We start from the raw sequence: 17,088 nt of genomic DNA, 5'->3' as shown, positions 1-17,088 counted from the left end.
ACACATGTAACCTTCTTCTTAAGAGTTTCACATCTACAGTTCTTGTTGCCATGACCTAATGCTGAAGAACATGGAATAAAACAACTTTCAGGTGCCTCCAGATAAATTAATATATCATGTAAAAGTGAATTTATTTCACCTCTTAGACTGATACATTTAATAAACATTGGGTGTCCACAGAAGTGCTATTACTATCTTTAGTGGAAGGAAAATATGCTGAAGTTGTTGCTTCCTGGGCATTGAGTCATTGAGTAAAGACAATTTCATAAGAGTCTTTCCTGGATGAAAAGAGGCCAGGAAAGGTCCCCAATGGTCTACTGTAGTTAAAGATTTAAGTAAATTGTCTGATTACAGACATTATTATTGGATTATAGTTTTGTAAACATTATTTTCAGGGCTTCATCAGTGAAGCAACATGCTTTGCACAAACATCTCCAGACTCAAAACCACACCCAAGAACAGAGCCAGTGTTGTTTATCAGCATGTTCAGCTTTTTTAAGTCAATGCTACAACAACAAATGACTGAACATGGGTTCACATCTGATTCCCCAAGAAGTGACGTAAGGCACATCTCTCCACAAACTCCTCTTCTTCTCCATTTATGCTTGACATATTTCCGTGTCACTGGAAATTTATTACATAATCGCTTTTGTCAAGTTCAGATCCAGATTATCATCCTTGCACCGTGTGAAAAAGCAATCAACCAGCTCTCTGCACTCAGACATCTCTGATACACTCAGCATCTGCCGAATTTCAAGTAATGACTTGACTCTGCGTTGTACTGAAAATACTAAGTGTGCAGAATAAATAAAATGGGGAGAGTACAGTTCCAATGGCGCTCCAGTGCTGCTTACAATCCAATCAGAGACAAAACCTGTTTGTCTTATGAGCTCTGCTTGTTAGGTAATCATGGTCCCAGGTTGGAGAGGTGCTGCAGAATCCCACATAGTAGATTCTCACAGGCCTTCAGCACTCTGACGCTGACACTGCCTTAAATGGTTATTATTGCTACTTTTTTTTCTTACAATATCAATACACAACCTGACTGTGGACATACTTTGAAGACTTTCACTCCCACACCGCCCCTTCCACACAGCTCCTCCCCACGACTCTAGCTTTATCCGTTCACAGCAGCTTGTCTCTCCATCTCATCACTTCTCTTGACTGGCTGACTGGACGCACCCGCATCTCACGGTCTGGGAATGGGATCTTTACTGAGTTCAAAGAAAAACTTCCAGTTCTTTCGGGTGTTCGCTCTGCAGAAGCTGCTTTTCAAACTGCAGGGATAGTTGTCGCTGCAGCTGCAGCGTGACCACAGCACAGCCTCTGACGAGAAAACCTGTCCAAGAACGCACCAGAGCCCCAGGAAGTGTCCAGCGCAAGAAACCATCACACTGCCCAAAAACCTCGCTTGGTACAGTTGGATTCGCTAGATATAACTGCATGCCAAAGTCATCTCGACGTCAAAGTAGGCGAAATAAGCGTGCGTAAAAGTTGGAGCTGTTACGCAGGGGCAAAGCTTAGCCTAATGCAAGAAAAAGTTGAAGAACACGGATCTATTGGCGTTTAAAACCTCGGACAAGTGCAATCATGGCAAAATGGTTCCGAGATTTCCCCATCAACCTGAAAAATGGAACTGAGAGAGTCCGTTCTGCCTCTGAGTCGGGTTCACAAACTAGACCCAAGCCCACATTTTCACGGGACAGTTTGAAGGGAAATCAGCGCAAAGATGGAGGAGTGGGGAGTTTGTTAGCTGGGAGAAACAGGAAAAACTCTGCCACAGAGCTGGGTAGCAAAAACGCAGGTTATGGAGGAACTGTCTGGGATAGCCTGACCACTGGGAAAGGTCGAAAAAACTCCAAAACTGAGAATGGGGCGCCAGATGAAAACCGTCCGGTGAGGAGCTCCAGTCTGGCACAGGCGTACATCAGCAGGATGATCAAGGTGGACAAGCAGGACAAGACCCCCAAACTCGATGGGATAAGTGAACAGAAGTTATCAGAGAACGAGAAGGGAAAGTCAGACATAAAAACTACGGTGAGTTACTTCAGACTGAACTAAATGCTACTAGAATTAGTGGAATTAAAATATATATATGCTGTATATTGCCACAGGTTTTACTTTGAAACAAAACTGAAGCAGAGAAAAATGCACTATTTTTTTTCTATTTCTCTTTAAAAAACTGAACCAAAACAGAAGGAATATGTATCAAATGTAGCTTTGAAAAAAACTATAGATATATATTTTTTAAAATTTCCTATGTTTTCTTTGCGAATAAAATGGAAACAATGAAAAAAAAGTGAACCAAATGTGATTTTAAATGTACCAAAAATAATTCCGATTGACTTTGCTTTGCAAATAAAACCCAAAGGATACATATATATATATATATATATATATATATATATATATATATATTGTACCTTATTATCAGTATCTTAAAAAAAGTCCAAAAACAGACAAAAGTCCAAGGTGTTTTTTTTTTGTTTTTTTTACAATGTTTAAAACAACAACAACAAAAAATAAACATTAAATTTTTACCAAATACATTTTCTTTCCATTTAAATTTTTGAAGTTACTTAAGGGACATTTGTTCAAGTGAATTATTATTTGTCATTGTTATTTCTAGATCTTCAAGTTAAAATAAAACCAAAGCAAACACAAAAAGAGATATTTTTTTTTCTTTACAAACAAAAGCAAACAAAGGAGCATTAGATTGAAAGGCATCAGTTCATAAAGTTTTGAGCGTTTTTCTTTGTGTTCTCCCTCCTCACCTCAGTTCATATTCAATTTCCATCCCTCTCAAAAGAACACAATGCAGTTCTACTACATTGTGTCACATCAAACAGGCAAACACAATGCACTGACCTCTTTGCACAAACATTTCCGCTTGACCCTCTATTACTTGTCACTCAGTTATGGACACCACACACATGCACACACACGCAATCACACACACTCATTGGGTCCTGGATTCCTAATGTTCTCTTCTGAAAAGCTTCATCAGAGAAATAGCAGGCCTTCATTTTGGTTCTTCCTTTTCACAGTTGATAATCCTGGAGGATTATGCAGATCCTTTTGATGCAGAGAAGACCAAAGAGCAGCGAGAGGCGGAAAGAGCAGGGGTGAACGATGGTTACATGGAGCCGTATGACGCCCAGGTCATCATCACAGGTGAGTTTGAGTTAAGACATCTTTTAAAGCAATTATAATTTTATCTCAGAGTTTAAGGTGGCATCCTGACTAAATGAGCATGCAGCTCATTAATTATCATCGAATTTGTGAAAACGATTCAACAGAATAAGTCAAAACTCACTCACATGAAAACAGTACATTGTTTACATGTTCCTCTGTTCACCCTGTCCCACCGTCTTTCCAAATAATGACTTTTAAAGGGACCTGGAGCCAAACTATACCCTCTGTCTGTGCAAAGACTTTCCTCCTGGCCGGCGGCTGCTATAGTAACACTGTTGTGCAGGGACAATGGGTGCAGCTTCCTCTTCCAGCTTCCTGTCTCCTGCCTCTGTTTCCTTTGCCCCATTCTCTTGATAGAACATTGGCTCTAAATGTGCCCCTGCACTCCAACTACCCTGCACACATACAAACACACAGAAGCAGACACATCTAACACTTCATGGTCCCCCGTGTGTGTGACAACAATCCAAAGGGTCCCCCCCTACCACCACCGCCACCCCTCACATCCCACCACCACTTCTCTCCTGGTCCTAAACCCAATCACTTCCCAGCAGTCAGGAAGTGGTGCAGTCACCCAGCCAATCAGCAACGGCGCTGACCTTTTCTTCCTGTAACTCCATTGTTTGGTCACACAATAGTGCAGACACACAGGCTACCTGTCAGGCTGCGAGGAAATATAAGTAAAATTCCCCTGAACAAGATGCATGCGAGCAGTGCCCAATTAGTACATTTTAGTAAAAGAAAGAAGATAATTATCTTCGGATGAATATCAAAATAATCACGTTGCTCTGCTTATGTAATTGAAAAATGTAACAACAAAGTCAGTCATAAATGTATTCCTAATCAGGCACACTTTTGCCTTATTTGATCTTACTTACAAAAATATGGAGTTTTGGAAATTTTATATTGATATTTGATAATGTAGTGGAACGGTTTCTTATTTAGTCGGAATGGTCACAGTTAACAGGCAACACTGATACATCTCCAAAACAAGAATTAGGTGATCTAATATGAACTTTGGAGAGGAGTTTTTGGACTAATTCATACATGACCTATGTTTCACATAAATGCTTAAAAATATCCATGAATCTTCACTAATACTTGAACAGATGTCCCTTAACTAACTTCAAAAACCTGAAACCTGCCACTGACCAAAAATTACCATGACTGGAAGAGCAGTGCCATTCTCTGCTGAGATGTCTAAACACTGCTCCAAAATTTACATTTGTAGGCCTAATTGAAATTTGCAGCTCCCCACTTGGGCAAACCAAATGTCTTTCGGAGAATAGCTTTACTGTCAAGCAAGGCGATCATTGGTCTATTTGGTTATAATAACAAGAAGAATGTCTGGTGAAGTCAATGTGAGTTCAGTCATGATAAATCTTGCGAAAGCTTTTCTGGTCAAATATTAGTTAGCATTTTGACCCAGTTTGGATAAGAGAAAATCTATATTCCTATAACTATAATCATTTATCCTTGGAAGGTTTCAGGGATGCTGGTGCCTATTTTCAGTCCGAAGATGCCATGGACAAGTCACCAATCTCACTGGACAGGATTAGTGAAAATTAGGGACTTGTGATGGAAGTTATTTGTAGTACGAACATCCCACCACGCTAAAAAAAACAACAACAACAACAACAAAAAAACCCAGTCCAAACGCACCCTGACACTGAACAGAAACTTTGACAATGAGTTTGCACATAGCCCTATATTACAGTCTTGTTAAATAGAAATTCTTGACTCTGTTCCATGACAGAGGTTCGTCGGCGGGGCTCCAAAGATCTCCTGAAAGTGTGCGTCCTGTTGGACCGAGGTCAGAAAGAGGAGAAGGGGGAGGACGGGACACCTTCGCCCCCTAACATCTACGACACGCCCTACGAAGGCGGACTGGAGGGCGACAGCGAGGGCGTGTGGATCCCTGTCACACGACCAGAGTCTGATGTCCGTCCGGCTGGGGAGTATGAGCTGCCATGGGAGTGGAGAAAGGAGGACATTGTCAGAGCATTGTCAGGTAGAGAAAGGAGGCAGACGGTGATAGGAAGGGTGGAGGACCGGGGCGTGGAGGAAGAATGCCATTTATACAGCAGTTTTATACAACAGCTTTGTGTTTGCTTTAGAGAGGAAACTAAACTATGTTTCTGAATGGACTTCCAGGGAAATGTTTACTTAGTATCCCTGGCATGCTTTGATAGGACTTGTTATGAAATGTTGATATTATCTGTCCTGCTTCGTTTCAGCTCAGTTTGAGGGCGTCGACTGCTCTTCCAGTAAAGAGAATACTGCAACCTCTGGCCGTCAGCAGCAGCAGCAGCAGCAGCAGCAGCAGCAGCAGACGCTGAAGGCAAGGAACTGGAGCCACAAGACTCTCGTCTCAACTTCTGCGTCAACTTCCTCCTCCACGTCTTTTCCGTCTTCTCCTATTCTTAAACTCTCCCCTCTGACCTCACCGTCTCCTTCTTACCCCACTCTCAAGTTGTCTCCCCTCTCACCCTCGTCCAGTCCAACTAAACTGTCCCCTCCATCACCTACTTTGCCCTGTTTTCCTCTGGATGGGGAGATGTCCAAAATGGACTGCAGTCTGCCCTTGGAGAAGCAGAGGTAAGACAATAACATCCTCCACCTCTTTGCTAGACTTCTCTTGTCACAGCTTTGTCCCTCTGAATAAAAATATGAAAGTCCTGCTTTAGAGCTGTCATTTTGCACCTGCAAGTAAATATGATGCGTTCGGCATAACAGGACCTCAACATTCTCTGGCACTCCTGAATGTTGAGGAGCCCAAGAAGCCCAAGAAGCCTCATTTTTATCAGTCTTTTTTGCCCAGTACACCAAGATTCCTGGGTTCAGGTTTTTTGTTTTGTTTTGTTTTTTTGCAGGATTTGAGTCTGAGGTTCGAGATGGCCAAGGAGGAAGGCTAATTTTATATATTTTATAATTTTTGAGAGACTTTTTCCAAATTTCATCATCCACTTGAATGCGTCATGTACTTTATGCCAGCAGCACATAGTGTCCATTACCAAAATTTTTCATTTTACTCTTATCTGAACCAAACATATGGTTCCAGCTTAGGGCCAGATGTAAATAATTATCGCTAAAAAAAAAAGACAAATATGATTTATTTTCAGTTTTCTGGTAAAGGGAGTACATTCTTACACGAAACCTTGCAGTATTTCAGACACTATGCCCTCTAGCCAGGGCCTTCAGAAGAGAAACAAGCCCACAGCATCACAGATTCCTCACTTTGCTTAACAGTGGGAATGTGATGTTTTTCCACATATTAATCTTTGGTTTTGTGCCAGAAACACTTAAGGTGTTTGTGATATAAAACATTTTACCAAAGAACCCAGTTTCAGCAAAGGTTCAATTAGCGATGGCTGGACATCAAAAGGCCTTTTCCTGACTTGTCTACCTGGTTGTTATAGGTACTTAACAACCACAAGATGGCATTCTTTACTGCTGTTCTTCAACTTCAACTGTGACTATGTAACCATTAGTTTTACCGTTATTTACATTCTGCTCACTGTGTAGTAAGAACATAACCTTGGGTCACTTCCCAGCCATGTTTGTAATAATTCCTATTTTAAATATTGTAATTATTTCTTTGATTGTTATGGGCAAGTTTAAGGAAATGACTGTTTTCTTGTAGCCATGTCATAACTTCTTAAATAAACCTACATTTGCCTTGTGGATGTTGATACAGCAAATTTCCTTTTGCTTTATCGGGGGAAGTCATGAGGTCACATGTAGTTGAGAGAGAGAGAGAGAAAAAAAAAAGGCTAAATTCATATGTTACCCTGCAAAAAGTTTGCGATTTTAGCTGTTTGTTACCAGAAGCAAAGCTCTTCCTCATGGAATGGCGCTAAATGTAAATAAAGGATTCAGGGCGAAACCTTCAGGTGAACCTTAACGAAGGGCAGGCAGAAAAGTGTTATTTTACTTGTAAGCCTGTCAAGCTGTCCTTATATGGTTAAGCATGGCCTTTCTTTAAATGTGTGGAACATGCTTTGAGCCTGTTTGAATTTACTTTTTTCATGCTGTGTTTGAATAACTTTAGTGTTTATATAGGTCGCTTGCCTGCAGCTGCTGTCAGCAACACTATGGATCTGAACACGCCGCACAGCCACTTATGTTGTCACAGTCACTTTACCCTTTTACATCTACATTTATGATTATCGCCTTTATCTGCCAAACTGTAAACAGTTAATCGAGTTGACAGTAAATTACAGCTGACTTTTGTCCTTCATTTTCCCCTGTTTGTACCTTTTTTTGTGTTTACATGTCAGTATCAGATCATTACATAATATTTGACAGATGTCAGATGTCGCTGTGCTATATGATAGTGATCTACTCTCTTTGCATCTCGTCCCGTTCTCTTTCCACCCCCTTCCATCCACTTCTTCAAGCTGGTACCATGGCAGCGTGAGTCGACAGCAGGCTGAGGCTCAGCTGCAGCGCTGCAGGGAAGCCAGCTTCTTGGTCAGAGACAGCGAATCAGGGACTAGTAAATACTCCATCGCCCTAAAGTAAGTAAATGCATGTATGTAAGTGTAGTGCATGCAGAATGTTCAGTCTCTAAGTGATTGTTTCCGATGATTTCAATCACTTTTAAGCTTTTTTGCAATATTTTAAGTAGAGATGAACTGATCAGAATTTTGTGACCAACTTCCAATCTCCAGGTTTTGTTAATGTGACTTTCTGATACAGATTTCAGCTGAGTTTGATGTTTCTTTATTACAAGATGAACAATATTCAAAATATGGTGGATATGATGGTTTTCTTCTTTTCCTTCTGCTAGTGGATATTATTTGTTTTAGAAAAAAGGGTAAGAAAGCAGCAGATGCAGTAGAACAGTTTTAATTGTTTTAAAATTACTTATCTATTGCAGAATCGACATTTTAAACTGTTTTCAGTATTGTATTTTTTTTTGTGAAATTACTTTTACATCCCAACTAGGAATAATTAAAAAGCAGTCTTTGGGTGGATATTCTAGAAAAGCTACAGTTTGTTGCTTTAACTTGAAGATATTAACATTTGCAAAACTGTTGTGTTCAATGACAGACATTTTTTGTGACCTCAAAAGTATAAAACAGAGCAACGTTGCTGTATTGTATTCAGTTTTCCTGTTTTATCCTACTCTCCTTTGTGTCTCAAAGCCTGAAGAAACCGCAGACACGTCTCTATATCACCGAGTTTTATTTTAAATAGTTTGCAACATTTATGACACTGAAAACAGCAAACTTTGTATCAGTTTATTTCAGTAACTGTGTCTTCATTAAAGAGCGCTGTAGTTAATAAATTTGGTTGTGCATTCACTAATTGGAGAAAACGTTGGATTGCTTTAGTTTTCCACCAGCTGGTCAAAGATTAGGACTGATTAAACTGAAAATTATCTATAAAAAATTTATTCAGAGCTTAACTTGGTTTTTTTTTATTTTTAACTCTTTTCTGGTGTTAAAAAGACCTGACAATGTAGCAATGTGTTTTCATTGAGTGATAGCGTCCATTGCAAAAATGTCATTGTTGATATGATCTCGTAATTCCTATGTGTGATGCATTTACTGATCAGGAAACAAAAAGAGCCACAGGTCAGGGCTGATCAAGCTGAAAAATGACTGATTTCAGTCGCCAGCAGATTTCTCTAATAAGTTGCTATCCTCAGATGAAATATGAGGGGAACAATTATTAATGTTTTTTTTTTCCTTTTACCAGAGTTATACCAAGACTGTGTGCAGTGCACACACTCTGTGTGCCTTGCAGTGACAATGAGAGGATGTATGCGATTTGAGTAATAGTGTGTCTTCATGCGCCTCAGTGCCCATTTGTTGTACACTGCTCATGCACTTGGGAGTTCACATCATTAACCCCATTTAACCATTCACTGAACTCAGGAGATACACAGCCTCATTAGGGGATTGATGATGTTTCCAGTTTACAACATCAGTAGTTTCAGGACCCCTGCTTGTAATATTGTCTTCTTTTTTTTTTTTTTTTTTTGAGAGTGTAGTCATGGATATGTATTATTTATATGTTTCTCTTCTCTGTTTTTGTTTGGCTCCATCAGGACCAGTCAAAGTTGTGTTCATATCATTGTGGCCCAGACTAAGAGCAGCAAGGGATTGGGCTACACCCTGGATCAGAGCAGCTGTGTGTTTTCCAGCATCCCTGAGCTGGTCTATCACTACTGCTCTCACAGGCTGCCTTTCACAGGAGCAGAACATATGACCCTGCAGCATCCAGTGCTACGCCAGCACTAAAACATGAAGAGACCAAGGAAATATAAGGAAGTGCATTAGCAGGCCACTGCACGTGACTCTCCGATAATACATTTTAATAAATCTGTGCACAGACTTCAGGATATTCTCCTTTATAAATGATCGAGTGTACCTCCTGAGGTCGTATTGCCTCAATACACCACCTAGTGGTCAATGTTAGTCCATCCTACTTCTATAAAATTGCCAAAAAGTAAATCTGTGACCTGAACAGGAAGATGGCCAATTTATTGTTACAGTATGTTGCATCTGACTCATTGCTTTGTCTATAAGTTCACAGAAAATCTTCACATAACATTACCTGACCACCCTAATGATGCATACAAACTTCTATGTCAAATTGAATCACGTATATAAAGTAGCCACTATAAGATCTGTGTAAAATCCTCAAGGAGTGTTCTAAAAAGAGTGACAACATAATTAATTATCTTGCTTATATCCAGTTAAGCCCCATCTGCAAGACCAATATGCCTGATTAGAGTATGTTCAGGTATCCTGACTTGTGAATGAGCCTATTGATCTGCCCTGAAACTCCTTTTTCCGGCCTCTTTGTCTGTCAGGAGAATGAGCATTATTGATTGGATGATTAGAGTGAGTGTAACTGAGGAGTTCTCATTAAACTGCAAGAACACAGTCAGAAAAAGTGTTTTGGCATGTGTAACTCTGCAAAACACATCTGGAATAAAGCCTCTGCAGTTTAGGCTAAAAAAAGGAAGTTGCTAATATTGGAGCTCTGTGGTTGGAAATAACAGGCAAAACACTGGAAAACTGAGAAAAAGAAATATACAAAAAATTACTTTTCTGGATGCAAAATAACAGCAAGCACAACTAAAAGACAAAAAGTAGGCTACAACCAAACTGTAAACATTGTTAACATTTTATACTCATGTGCTGTTTTTGTATCTAAGATGCTATGCGATTAAATTTCTATCATGTGATGTTTTTGTTTTCTCATTTCTTAACATTCTTTTCCCGTTTTGTTGTTTGTCTTTGTGTTGATGTGTTTTGTCTAATAAAGTTTCTGTAACTCAGAGCCTCCGTGCTTTATATTGCACTGTATGTTGTAACTTGACACCCCCCATGCCCATGCATCATATACGAATCTATTCCTCCTCGTCTGGACCTCTGGGAGGTCATGGATCCCTTCAGTGTTTCTAGCAAGTGCTACCTGGATCCCACTGAAAACTACATGGGCAAACCTCTGTAGGGACACGATGGAAACAGTGGGGGAAAAAATCCTTTTTGGAACCCAAATTACTTGCTCTTATGTATCCCATATGAGGCCCATATATGTCTGCCGGCTGACAGCACCCTAGGCGAACAGTGAATAACTTTAGGTGCAAAAGTACCAAAGAGATATTTTCTAATAACATGTTTCAGTAGACGTTTTTGCTGAGGTTCACGTTCAACCAACACAGACTGAATTGTCCGCTCTCTAGTGGATGCTGTTTCAGTCCTCACCAACACACACGCACACACACACACACACGCACGCACGCACGCACACACACACACACACACACACACACACACAGATGAACAGTCAGCAAGAATCCTCAACAATTATCGAAGTCATGGGCTTGTGGTAATATGTATTTAACCAGTAAACACCAGTGTGCTGGGTTGCATGAGCATCTCTAACGGAGCGTGTGCATGACTGTGCAGGCGTGACTCTGTGCACCCATGTGTAAGTGAGTGTGTGTGAACATGTTGTTCCTTTTTCTCCGTGTCTCTAAAAAAGAGAGTAAGGCAGTGAGAATATTTCTGTTCAGGGATTACCATGTTGCCATGGTGAGTAGTTGGAGTGAGGTAGCGCCATCTCTACAGGGAATGGTGAGAGGGAGGAGAAAGTGGGAGGAGAGACAGGCTGCGGTATGAAAAGAGCTATGAATAATTGTAGCCATAGTAGCGATGTAGGTCCCACACAGTCAAACCTGGATGGTTTGTGAATGAACCGCTGCAATATGAGATGTGAGTGTTAGAAATCGCCCAGCAAGACACTCCTGTCAATGTCAGCTCCTTGAGTCGCTTCATTGGTTGTGCAACACCTCCTTGGTGGGTCAGAGTGCAAGACTGCCTCCAGAACATACCCGTCCGAAGCCGCTTGTTTTAGTCAGCTTCTGCAGTCAGGAAGAGACTCTGCATCTTTGGTATTCTGCGTCTCAGTTGGTCACAGATTGCAAGGTTACACAACAATGATTTGTTTTGAGTACGTTCTCTTAATTAAATTATAAAGCAGGGCAAAACTAAAATGAGGCTTGGGGTGCTGGACACATGAGTCTTACAGCACCTCCTTGTGGTGCCTGTAGGTTACAGCAACTTAAGAGTTAGCATACGAAGCTTAAATAGGGAAAGTCAATCCCCAATTGTTGGTCCTATTTGTATGCAATGTAGCATTAACACCGAGGCATATTGTGTCTATGCCACAGTATTAGTGCAGGAAGAGTTGTAGCCTTATTATTGTTTCTTTTTAAGTAATATTAAGTTGGATCCAAAAGGAAATTAGAAAAGTAGCACTTTAGAGCTCCACCAGTTCACTGCTTGAAAGGTTTTGCCAATCAAAACGAATTTTAGGCTGATATCTGCTGTTGCTAGTGTCTAAAACAGTTTTTAATATCGGCAAATTAGCAAATACTCACAACAGCGAGTTGTTTTTGTTTTTGTACAAAGAAAAAGATTGTAAAATGGTAAGATTGTAAAATAAAAATGGCGTTCTCTCTCTATTCTATCACTGTCTTAACTATTATTACTTTCTTGAACATCATTCCCTAAGGGTTATGTTGTTTCCCTGCAAAAACTTGGTAAGCATGTAACCTGCTAAACTTACACAATGGACCCTGTGCTATATTTTAGCATCATCACACACCAATGCTGTTTTATTCTGGAGCAGTTCTGGGTCATTTCACCCATCGCTTCTTCATTCCTAATGATACTTATGACACTTGACCCCCACACCCAAGGTCAGCAACTTCATGGAGGGAACGGGGCGTCAGAGGGGTGGTTTGCCCATGGTGCCAAACAGGCTAAGACCGGCTCTGATTAAAGAAAATAACTTAAGTCACTTGACAATCCTGGTACAAAACCTGCAGTGGCTATGAACTGATGCCTGGTTTGTCTAATTATCTTGGTCTATTAAACGTCAGGTACAAAACAACCAAAACTACCAAATGACCAAAATTAAGTAAGTAAGTAAGCAAGCAAACAAATAAATAAATATTTTTTAAGATGATGCTTCAAATGTCAAACTGTGCCCCTGCAGCCAGGAAAACATTTCAAAACGAGTGAACCTACAGACAACGAATAAAAATATCTCAACTGGGGGCTACCAGAGAGGCCTGACCTGGGCAGTGAGCCATGCTGCCTGTGTGAAGAACTACTACTGAGGAACATTCCAGCTGATCTGGCAGCAACTGAGCTCAAGATTAACACTAACCAAAAATAAAATATCTTCAATCCTCTAAAACATAAATGAGAAACAATAAAAACTGTCCTGAAAATAAAAATCAGTTTCCTGCCTCTCTATTCTTCTGCTTCATTTGTCCTACTCCGATAATCAGTCTGTGACTTACGATGAGATTTGTGCCCTGTGTTTTCCCAGCTGTGACAGAGTCACAGGAAGTAATAGCAGCAACGCGAAGACAGAATGACAGCAGGGCAGGAAGGGACGGAGAAAATTTTTTTAAAAAAAGCAAAGAGAGAAGGAGTCTGAGTGGGTGTTAGGGGAAGACAAGCACTTGTGGGGGTCCCAGCTTCTAAATAATTCACGGGGAGACTAGCTGCACTCAGAGCAGGGGAGGAGCACTGTCAGGTCAGCTCATTCACTGCAGAGCGGAGGCGGGGAAAGGATGAGATTGTAAGGAGAGGGTTTAAAGATGAACCCATGGAAGAGTTTTCCTCTGTGCACATGTGTGTGAATATATTATGGGAATAATTTTGCATGGTGAGCTAGTTGTATATGCCTCTGCTCTGTGTGTGTGTGATGAAAATGATATGAAAAAGAGACAGGCTGCTTCTTTGGTGGACCTGTTCCTAGTCACCACAGCAACTGCCTCCTCCATCTTGCTTTTTACTTTGTTTATTCATCCCTTAAGTCCTTCCCTACGTTCCTCCAACACACCGTTGACTTCCTGTGTCTTCTCTGGCCTTTTTAGGTCTGGCAAATTTGATGAGATTCACATTTCATTTAATATTGTTTCAATATTACCTGACCATTGAGACTCATTTCTTGCATGCATTTCTTCCTCCTGTTTATTTTTTCCACTTTTCTGTGTAACTTCTTTACATGTTACTTTGAGTCAGAAGCCTTAGACAAGAGGAACAGGAAATGTGTGACAGTAATACTTGATCAATATTTAGTTTGATAGACAAGCACAAAGTAGTGCATGTTGGTGAGATGGAAAAGGACACGTGGAGTTTTTTGTTTCCCCAAAACCTTTTACAAAAAAAAAAAAAAAAAAATCATAAAATTAAGTTTATATTCACCCTCTTTAACACCCCTAAATAAAATCCAATAAAATGTCTTCAGATATTGTATTTACCTAATCTGTAAATAGAGTCCCAACAGATTCAATGGAATAAATAATCTCAGTTCACGACAGTGGTTTGTTGAAGAATAGAAAACATTTTAAACTAGTTTGACCACTGAACTCACAGCTCCTCTCCACCCAGTCTGACTGAGTTATTTTGTGAAGAATAATTGGAGAATGTTTTGGTTTGTAGCTGTGTAAAACTAATGGAGAAATGCTGCGGTGGTTTCTAACAGGGCATCAGCATCTTGTCAGAGGGCGACATGAGAGGTATAAAAGAAGTCTAAACTTAATATATACAATATTTAGATTCATATAACATATATGGAACAAGCCTGTTTTTTTATTACAAGCCGATTAGGAAAAAAAAAGGAAAAAAAAAGATCATTTATAGATGATAAAATTTAAAAAGATATTTGGCCCAGGGCTGATATTAAACTTGAAGCAGCCAGAAAAACAGGCAAGACGCCATCTAGTTTGACAAGGTCACTGGAAAGTCAATATTGGACATTCTGTTCGTGCCTGCGAGTGCTTAATATTATATGGAGATGAGTGAGCAGAGACGCTGGCATGGCTGGCTGATGTGGAGCTCTGAGGTGCATCCTCCCCTCCCTGCTGCTCCATCGTGCCCGGCGCGCCCCGCCCCCGCCTGTCCAGCGCGTCGCATCTCTAAGCGGCGTTCGGCTCGGTCAGCAGCAGCAGAAGCAGCAGCAGCAGCAGCAGCCCACAGCTCAGCGCACAGCTCACCTGGCTGCACCGAGAACACGTTTCTGTTTTTTTTTGTTTTTTTTTTTTTTTTTTATTTATTTTTTCTTAATTCCCTCCCTGACAGGCGTGGAAGGAAAGGAGCAGATACCCCCCGCCCCATCTCTCCCCTTCCCTCCCGGAGAGACGTCACCATGTCAGGTAGAGAGTAAAGAGGAGGTTCGGGGGCCGTGAGGAGGTGGGGGAACAACACTGCGGAGTGCGCTTGGAGTGGCCTCTCCATCCCGGGTGAACACCTTTCCGGGCTCAAAGCGCGCACGATGATGCACCACCGGCAGCTGCCGCCGCGGCTGCTGCTGGCTTTCTTCGCCATTGTGGGAGGTGAGTACTTTCTCCATCCATTTGGCTGCCGTTCATCGATGCGCCTGTGCGACAATAATCACCTTGTCAAGCCATAAAAGCCCTCGACGCTTTTGGCCATGACTGGGGAATCCTGGAAGTAAAGATGGAGCGAGCCTAAAAAAAAAAATAAAAACATGAGCGGCGTGATGTTGGAGAGGAGGCAGGTGGAGAAAAGGACTCTTTCATTGCTGTGTCACCATCTTTCCTTGTAACAGCAGCGAGCGCGATGATGTAGAGAAATGATCCTCGCACTCCATATCTGAGCGCAATCTGGCAAATGCACACTATTGTGCGGATTTGTTTATTAGATAATGCGTTTTTACAGTCTTGTTATAATGAAAATCGTGCTCTTTGATGTTGTTTTTTTTTAAAGAAAGTAATTTTTCCAGTTTCTTTATATTTTGGAATGGCAGTTAAGCCTATAGTGTTAATGTCTGTAATCTAAATAGCAGGTAATCTATTTTTTTTTTCTATTAAAGAGACATTTATCTGTAAATTAATAATCTAGCTGAAGCAGTGCACATGAATGTTAAAGGGAGTTTGAGTGAAATAAATTGTGTTATCACTCTCCTCTCTGTGTCTCTTTCCCTCTCACTCATTAACACTGAGGTCTTGATTTGAGTGGGTAGGTTAATGAGAGGCATGGAGCTGCAACAGCTTCCACATCCTGTCTGCCAAGGACAAATTACTTATCATTCATCCACTGGAAAATATGTCTTCCTCCTGCTTTTACGGAAGGCACGCTCCGAGCGCATACTCTCATCATGTACACCTGTTCAGGTGCTTGTTAGCATATTGTGTATCGGTCAATCACGTGGGAGCAACAACTCGGACATCTTGACGTGGCTTGCTGAAGCACCAGTTTGAGGATGTCGGGGGATTGAAGCGACTTTCGAGGTGGAGTCGGTGCCAGCTTGGCTGAGCATTTCAGAATCTGCTCTGGGTTTTCACACTTAACATCCTCTCTAGTTTATAGAGGACAGTCCATTAAAGAGGAAATATGTCACTTTGATGTCGCCAATACGTTGAGAGAAAATCAAGACAATGGAAACATGTCGTTCCAGCTAAGGCGTTCTCTGAACGTAGCACACATGGTACCTTGAAGCAGATGGGCCGTAGTGGCAGAAGACCACAGAATGGGACACAGAGATTGCAATTCACACAGACTGACGGCAGAAAACGTTGCCTGGTCTATCAGTCTCGTATTGTTGCATAATTTGGTGTAAACAGGATAAAATCACGGCTCTCTCCTGCCTTCCATCAACAGTTCAGACTGGTGGTGGAGTAATGGTGTGAAGAATATATTTTTGCACACTTTGAGCCTCTTGACAATAATTGAATATTGTTTAAGCACTTCAGCTTACCTAAGTATGGTAGCTGACCATGTTCAGCCCGTTTTGACCACATTGTGTCCCTTTAACAAATGCACCACAGAACAAAGCTCAATTCATATCGTTTAAGTTTTGTGAGGGTGAGTTTACTGTACTCCTACGGCCTCCTCAGATCTCAGCCCAGTAGAACATTTTTGGTAGATTCACGTCATGGATGTGCCTTCCAGGCATACATTTTCTGCCTCTGTGTGATGCCATCATGCCAACAGGGACTGCTTTAAACACCTTACTGAAAGCTGCTAAAATAACTAAGGCTCTCTACAAGCAGAAGGGGGTCCAATCTGGTAAAAGCAAGGCGTACTGTAAATACATTGGCTCATTATAAGGCATCTTTCACACAATTGTCTCTGTAGTCCATTTAGAGCAAATCAGCAGAGTGTTTGTGGATGTCATTTACCCTTATTTCTGTCTGCTTACTTCTGCTGTCTGCTCAAATGGTTCACCATCCGACATCAGCTGGATGAATTACAATAGCTTCAGTAGAGACACAGCAGAGTTCAGCTCAGATTGTCCATCCATCCATCCATCCATCCATCCATCCATCCATCCATCCATCCATCCATCCATCCATCCATCCATCCATCCATCCATCCATCCATCCAT

At 41.1% G+C, this 17,088-nt stretch overlaps 2 protein-coding genes across 4 annotated transcripts in view; both read left to right on the top strand.

Annotated features, from left to right (window-relative positions):
• Window positions 1–1,120: 1,120 nt before the first annotated feature.
• Window positions 1,121–10,397, top strand: she (Src homology 2 domain containing E). The gene is made up of 6 exons (XM_007556118.2): window positions 1,121–2,037; window positions 3,048–3,174; window positions 4,952–5,206; window positions 5,433–5,793; window positions 7,596–7,715; window positions 9,254–10,397. The coding sequence occupies exons 1-6, from the start codon at window positions 1,591–1,593 to the stop codon at window positions 9,444–9,446; spliced, it is 1,503 nt and encodes a 500-aa protein (XP_007556180.1). The 5' UTR covers window positions 1,121–1,590; the 3' UTR covers window positions 9,447–10,397.
• Window positions 10,398–14,624: 4,227 nt separating this feature from the next.
• The window catches only part of chrnb2 (cholinergic receptor, nicotinic, beta 2), a 28,043-nt gene continuing 25,579 nt past the window's right edge, over window positions 14,625–17,088 (top strand). For all 3 annotated transcript variants that reach the window (XR_001662647.1, XR_001662646.1, XM_007556114.2), the window contains exon 1: window positions 14,625–15,073. Coding sequence is in view for 1 of the 3 variants with exons in the window: in XM_007556114.2 (XP_007556176.1) it covers window positions 15,013–15,073 (61 nt within the window). In the remaining 2 variants the exon portion in view is untranslated. The remainder of the gene's footprint in view (window positions 15,074–17,088) is intronic.

The sequence above is a fragment of the Poecilia formosa genome, unplaced genomic scaffold (assembly GCF_000485575.1).
Source record: "Poecilia formosa unplaced genomic scaffold, Poecilia_formosa-5.1.2 Scaffold77, whole genome shotgun sequence".
Classification (NCBI taxonomy): Eukaryota; Metazoa; Chordata; class Actinopteri; order Cyprinodontiformes; family Poeciliidae; genus Poecilia; species Poecilia formosa.
Note: the sequence above shows the minus strand (reverse complement) of the source record. Positions and strands in the feature narration are given on the sequence as shown.